The sequence below is a fragment of the Lipotes vexillifer genome, unplaced genomic scaffold (assembly GCF_000442215.2).
Source record: "Lipotes vexillifer unplaced genomic scaffold, Lipotes_vexillifer_v1.1 scaffold414, whole genome shotgun sequence".
NCBI lineage: Eukaryota > Metazoa > Chordata > Mammalia > Artiodactyla > Lipotidae > Lipotes > Lipotes vexillifer.
The window spans coordinates 628,026-634,935 of record NW_006782864.1 but is presented as its reverse complement, the minus strand read 5'-3'; the positions used below and the strand labels follow the sequence as shown (position 1 = coordinate 634,935).

The window sequence follows — 6,910 nt, the reverse complement described above, 5'->3', positions numbered from 1 at the left end:
GGGAAAGAGCACAGTGAACAACTGAACTAAATCAGGATTGGATGGTCAAAGGGAGTTTTGTCTACTCTGATCAAAAGGAACTGTCACCTTGGAGTCATTCTTAACTATTTTTGGGTCTTGCATCCTCCATCCAGTTAAGCTGTCAGCAAATCCTATCAGATTAACCTTCAAAGAACATCCAGAATCTATACACTGCTCATCACCTCCAACTGAACTGATACAGTCCATTGTTTTCCAAAATTGTTGACCATGACCCACGGTAAGAAATACATTTTACAACATGACCCATTACACCTGAACATATATAAGTTTGAAAAAAACTTCACCAGGGTTTCCCTGGTGGCGCAGCGGTTGAGAGTCCACCTGCCGATGCAGGGGACACGGGTTCGTGCCCCGGTCCGGGAAGATCCCAAGTGCTGCGGAGCGGCTGGGCCCGTGAGCCATGGCCACTGAGCCTGCGCATCTGGAGCCTGTGCTCCGCAACAGGAGAGGCCACAACAGTGAGAGGCCCCCGTACTGCAAAAAAAAAAAAAAAAAATTCACCAAAAATTACTTTCTTCTTCTAAATGCACTGTGCACTATTTTCTATTCCACTGTATTTCAGTTTTTGAAACACTCATTAAACACTCCAAAAAATGCTGGTCATGGAATCAGATACTAAGATGGAACTTGGGACCAACACCCGTGTGGTCAAATTGCAAGGCCTGTGAGGTCTCAGCCTCCCAGGTGGAAGCCGTGTGGCGCCTGTCAGTGGTCCCCGTCAGGCTGCGATGGCTGGGCCCTCATACCTAAGAGGTCTCTTAGCAGTCCATTGTGGGCTGTCCTCAGGCCACGCAGGAGGCTGGCTGCTGACTGCACTCCCCAAAGCTGGGCAGCAAGTTCCTCCTTGGAGGAGGACTGGTGGGTCACCTTGTCCACCATAGGACCCACTAAAATGACTTTACGATCAATCAGTGAATTGTGAAGCATAATTTAAACACTTTGACCTTTTGCCCGGACTACTACAATAGCTTTACACTCATCTGTTTCCATTCTTGCCTTTCTACTTTGTGTATTTCACACATGGTAGCCAAAATAATCCTTTAAAAATGTAAATCACATGTTCCTCCTTTACTCAAAACCTTCCACTAATTTCCACTTAAACTCAAATCCCACAAATGTTAATTAGCACATTAAAAGATGCTCAACATCACTAATCATTAGGGAAATGCAAAGTGACATACCAGTTCACATTCATTCAGATGGTTATCAAAACAAAACCAGGAAACAAGCATCGGTGAGTACGGGAAGAAACTGGAACCCTTGCACAGATGCTGTGGAAAACAGTTCCCAAAAACCTAAACATAGAATTACCGTATGTCAAGCAATCCCACACTGGGTAAATACCCAAAAGTGAAAGCGGGGTCTCTAACAGGTATTTCATTATTCTCAACAGCCAAAAGGTGAAAGCAATCCAAGTGTTCATTAACAAATGATTGGATAAACAAAATGTGGCCTATACATACAATGGAATATTATTCAACCTTTAAAAAGGAAATTCTGACATGTGTTACAATGTGGATGAACCTGGAGGACATTATGCAAACTGAAATAAGCCAGACACCAAAGGACAAATACTGTACGATTCTAATTCCATGAGGACCTAGAATAGTCATACTCACAGAGACAGAATAGTGGTTCAGAATAGTGGTTACAAGGGGCTGAGGCGGGGTTGGTGGGGAGTGGGGAGTGTTTGATGGGGACGGAGTTTCAGTTGGGAAGATGATAAAGTTCTGGAGATGGATGGTGGCCATGGCTGCACATCAATGTGAATGTACTTAACATCACCAAACTATACACTTAAAAATGATTTAAAAGATAAGTTTCATGTTATGACTATTTTACCACAATAAAAATAATAATAAAAATCCAAATCCTTACTATGATCCTGGGCTGCTTCTTCAGTCTTATCACCCACCAGTTCCTTCCCCTCACTCACAGGCCTTCAGCCCTGCTGGCATCCTTGCCGAACCAAGACTGCACCAAGCACGCACATCCTGTTCTCTGACTGGTATGCTTTTTCCTCTCACAGGTCTCTGCTCAAACAGCCCCTGAAAAGCCTTCCTGAAAATCTACTGCTGAAGGTGAAAAATAATTTTCCTTCCACCCTTCTGAGTTCTTGGTTGAAACCCCAGTAATAAAAGAAAGATTAACAAGAGAAAAACAAAAAGAGGTTTATTAACCTGTGTACCTCGTGTATACCTAGAGAAAATAGAAAAATACCTAGAGATACCCAGAGAAAAATTAGCAACTCCCTGAGGTGGTTTAGAACTCAGGCTTAAATACCACCTTAATAAGGAAAGGGGATGGGAGATGAAGGCCTTTTAGGGGAGAGTAAAAGGTTTTTAGGAAAGATGAACGGGCCCTTAGAAGAACAGGTTGGAGATGTGACAATTTGACAAAACTTGTCAGGGTGTGGCGTCCACTTCCACTCTTGAAACTCCCAGGGAGGGGACTTAACGGCAATTGAGTTCCTTTTGGAGGGTCTGTCTTTAGAAATGTAAGGGAGTTCGGAGAAAGCTTCTCCCCACATTTACTGTTTTTCAAGTGCCAACAGCTCAAAATAACCAAAACACCAAAGCAGCATCTGTGGAGTGGCATGTCCTGTACTCCTACATACATATTTTGGGGCGTATTCTGCTATCCTCCCCTAGAATGCAAAGCCGGTGACTGCAGAGAGTTTATTTTGTGCCATGAGCAAGCCCGGCATATACTAGGTAGTCAATGTTAAAAGTTTACCTTTCCTATAATGTATACCCATATTCCTTGTATAATTAGAACTTTAATTTCAAAAGACTAAAATCCTGGATTACTGAAATTCTGCGGTATAAACTCAGCATCCAAAAGAAAACAAAAATGTGTGCAAGGAGCGTAAATGCCCTTGGATGGCTAACGCGGAGCACGGGCGCCAGCTGCTTATCCAGGGCTCCTAAGCTTCTCTCGCCGAGACTAACAACTAACAACAGTACGTTCCGAAGCACCAGCTACAAGCGTTCGGACAGGCCTGCGGACAGGACGAGTGGGAAACCTGGGGCACCAGGTGGCGTGATGCAGCCCGAAGTGCGGAACCGTGCCCAACACGGACTGCCAGGCCAGGGTGCGGGTGCGGGCGTTGGGCACTCCGGCCCGCGTCTCTATGGTAGGAGCGGAAAAACCGGAAGTAGCCATGAGAGGGGCGGGGAAGGGGGCGGGGCCTCCGGCACCTCCTCCGCTGGGAGCAGAGGAGAGATGGCGGCTGCCGACGGTGTCGGGGAAGCTGCGCAGGGCGGGGAGCCAGGTCAGCCGGAGCCGCCGCCGCCCCAGCCACATCCCCCGCCGCCCCAGCTGCCGCAAGAAGAAGCGGCGGCGTCCCCTATGGACGACGGGTTCCTGAGCCTGGACTCGCCCACCTATGTCCTATACAGGTAACGCCCGCGACATGGTCGCGGCGCGGGAGACTCTCCCCCGCGCGCGGCGCTGCACGGGGCGCGGCTGCGGCAGAAGCTAGTGCATCCTCGCCGTCCGGCGGCCGGGAGCGGCGGGGTGGGGCCCGCGCTGTCACCGTTCTGGGCGGTGGAGGTTCCGGAACCCACAGCGCTGGCCTGCTGTAGTCCGAATGCCAAAGGGCTTGGGTGCAGTCGGACCGCAAAGAAGGTCCAGATTGGCTCGCTTTAGAAACGGGGCTTCCCGTGGTTTGTTCTGCGGAAACGGAGAGAGCTAGCGTAAGATCTTTAGGGACCGAGACGTTTTCATTCAGCGTTTTCTTTCAGTGTTTCTAGCCCCCAGCGTGAGCCAGGCACCGAGTTAGGCTGTAAGGATGACACTATGAGAATTCAACTCCGTTATGCATCCCCTCGTCGTCTCGTGCTTAGTGCAAGCCATGTGCAGTGTCGGGTACTGCTGTAACTTTCTCACCTTTCCTCCCCATCTTTGCCACCACCCAGTCCCGTCCCCGTTAGTTCTTTGCTTTCTATTGGTCATGCTGGTTCCCCAGCTGCATTTTGAACCTGCAGAGACGACTGAGAAGTCCTTACTTTTCTCATGTCTTATTTTTTCTTCTGTAGTTCTAGGTAAACCCATTAGATGACTGATTTGCGTAGGTTTATGAATTGAGTGAAAGCCACTATGCAGATTTCGTTCTTGGAGTTTACAGTGCTAGTGATTTCAGTTGGTTGAGGTGGCCCCATAGCCCTCAGACCTCCTCTCGGAACTGTGAAATACTCGGGTTCTTCCCTTCACTGTGTCCGATTTCCCTGTGCCTAAAGGACAGCGGTACCATTCTCATGCCACTCCCCATCTAGGTCTCACACCTCGGGTAATTGTTTCCCCTGGATTTCTCCTTGTATAATGGGCACAATTTTAGGATTTGTCTAGATACCACAGAATTTTTGCTGTCAATAGCTGATGAGTACAGAGAACTGAAAAATGGGTAATAGGAAAAGAATGTAAGTAAAAGAGTAGTTAACAAAAATTTGGTCACACTGAGCAGTTTACACAGCAGTGTCTATAGGCACCCAGTGTTGCCACTGTAATTTATTTTAGCATTGATAATGAGAGGTAGTATTCATTGAATACTTACTATATACATTTATTATATGCTACATTTATAACATATAGTGTATATATTTAAGCATACAGTAATACTATATAGTACATTTAATGTATTTCCTGTATAATATTGCATATGCTAACTGTGTGTGTTAGGGTATATATAGTATAATAGTGTATATATAGTATAATACTATGTATTATATGCTTACTATTATGCATGTTTTAAGAGCTTAACATATTATCTCACTTAAACCTCCAAGTAGCCTTCTAAGGTTGGTTGGTAATAATATCATCTCCATTTTATAAATGAAGAAATTGAGGCCCAGAGAGGTTAAGTAACTTCCTCAGGGTCACACAGCTAGTTAAGTGGTAGAGCCAGTGTTCCACAGATTCCAGACTCTACTGACCACCTGGACCACCTCTCAGTGTACAGTAAAATGATAGTGATTACTTTTACTTTTAAATATCACTTTCTAGTTATTCAGAGTATTCAAATAAAAAATTGTTATTCAAATTTTTTTAAACTGTTGACTGATTCCAAAGAGCCTTATTAGACCAATGAATTAGATTGATTTCTAATTTAAAACTATTGTGTACTTGCTACAAAAACCTGCTTTTGCATTTATGTAAAACCTTTAAATTTGAAAACTATTGACTTATTAACTTTAATTGGAAAATTATTCATTTTATTTTTCTTTTACTTAAAAGTTTAATATGTAAAACAAAGTGGCAACACTTGGTCTTGAAGAATCCAACCATGGTTACATTATTTGTAAGTTAAAGTGTAATTGTTGCCTTTTTAAAAAAACATCAGATTTCTTTTTTTCCTTACACGCTTGAATATGATGACTGAAAAATATATGTATTTTCAGGGACAGAGCAGAGTGGGCTGATATAGATCCAGTGCCGCAGAATGATGGCCCCAATCCAGTGGTCCAGATCATTTATAGTGAAAAATGTAAGTTTATTTTTTATTAGGGAAAGGTCTGTAAGTCCAACTTAGTAGCAAAGTTGAAATTCACAACTATGTGACTAGATAGATGACAGATTTTTGTCTAATAAAGATCTAAATGACTTAAGCTAATCTTGTGGGGTTTTGTAATTTATTTTCATGATTAAAAGTTTCATTTTGTCCAAAAAGTGGACATATTTTAAGTTTAAATAATGAATGTTACATTGTAATACATAGTAACCACTGTGTGATTGTGCTTTTCATTTAGTGTTTAATCTGCACATGAGATACAACAGAAATGATTTACTGTTTTATTTAGAATAAACTTTGGTTGTTGAAACATGAGCATTTTGAAATATATTTTAGCGGTGAAATGTTAGGCTCAGCTGGAATATATTACTGATAGTGAGTGGATTATTTTCTTTGACAAAGTATTCTTTCATAATGAATGTGAAATGCTTTGTAAATTGAAGGCCATGCAAATGTTAATTGTTAGCTGTTCTTCTAGGAAAGGGTAAACAATGGAATGCTAGTTTTGTAGTTTTATGTATATATATATTTCTTTCAGTTAAGGCTCTATTATCCAAGATCATTCCTCTTTTACAAAAAGCAATTATTATTTTTTCTGATTATGAGATAATGTCAAGAATGTAAAGAAAGAATAATGGTGTGAGGGTTTGCCTTATCAAATATGAAAGTGTACTACTAAACTTAATAATTAACATGTGGAACTGGTGCAGAAATAAATAGATTAATAAAGGTCATCAGTATAGGTGGGACCTCAATATTTGATAAAAAGGACATTTCATATCTGTATGAAAAAGATGGATTAGTCAAGTAATGGTTTTGTAACAGTTGTCTGTGGATTTGGATATAAACAGAATTGTATCCCTATCTCATATCTTACATGAAAATAAATTACAGATGAATTAAAGTCCTAAAGCAAAACTGTAAACATACTAGAGCAAATAGAATAATCTTTCGTTCTTAGGGTAAAGAAGGAATTATTAGGCAAGATGTAAAACTCCGAATTGATTGAGGAAAAGATCAGAAGGTATAACTGCATGAAACTGCAAAACTTCCAAACTGGTGAGAGATATTATATGTGAAGAGATAATTCACTAGAAGAAATAGAAATATCTATGAAGAAATGTTAACCTCACTAGTGATCTGAGAAATGAAAACCACAACTTTTCCAGATTCATAAGGTACCTTTTGAAAACTGACACAGTCATTCATTTCTCTTTCAGTTAAAAATAATAAAACCTTTTTTTCAGGGTAAAAAAAAAAAAAAATCAACATTTTTAATTCTTAAATATATCATTAGGGGCTTCCCTGATGGCGCAGTGGTTGGGAGTCCGCCTGCCGATGCAGGGGACACGGGTTCGT

The 6,910-nt window shown here is 41.8% G+C and overlaps 1 protein-coding gene across 1 annotated transcript in view; it reads left to right on the top strand.

Annotated features, from left to right (window-relative positions):
• The first annotated feature begins 3,223 nt into the window (after window positions 1-3,223).
• FNTA (farnesyltransferase, CAAX box, subunit alpha) overlaps window positions 3,224-6,910 on the top strand; it is a 30,390-nt gene continuing 26,703 nt past the window's right edge. Inside the window, exons 1-2 of the mRNA XM_007455461.1 lie at window positions 3,224-3,443; window positions 5,442-5,527. Of these exons, the coding sequence (XP_007455523.1) occupies window positions 3,268-3,443; window positions 5,442-5,527 (262 nt within the window). The 5' untranslated portion in view covers window positions 3,224-3,267. The remainder of the gene's footprint in view (window positions 3,444-5,441; window positions 5,528-6,910) is intronic.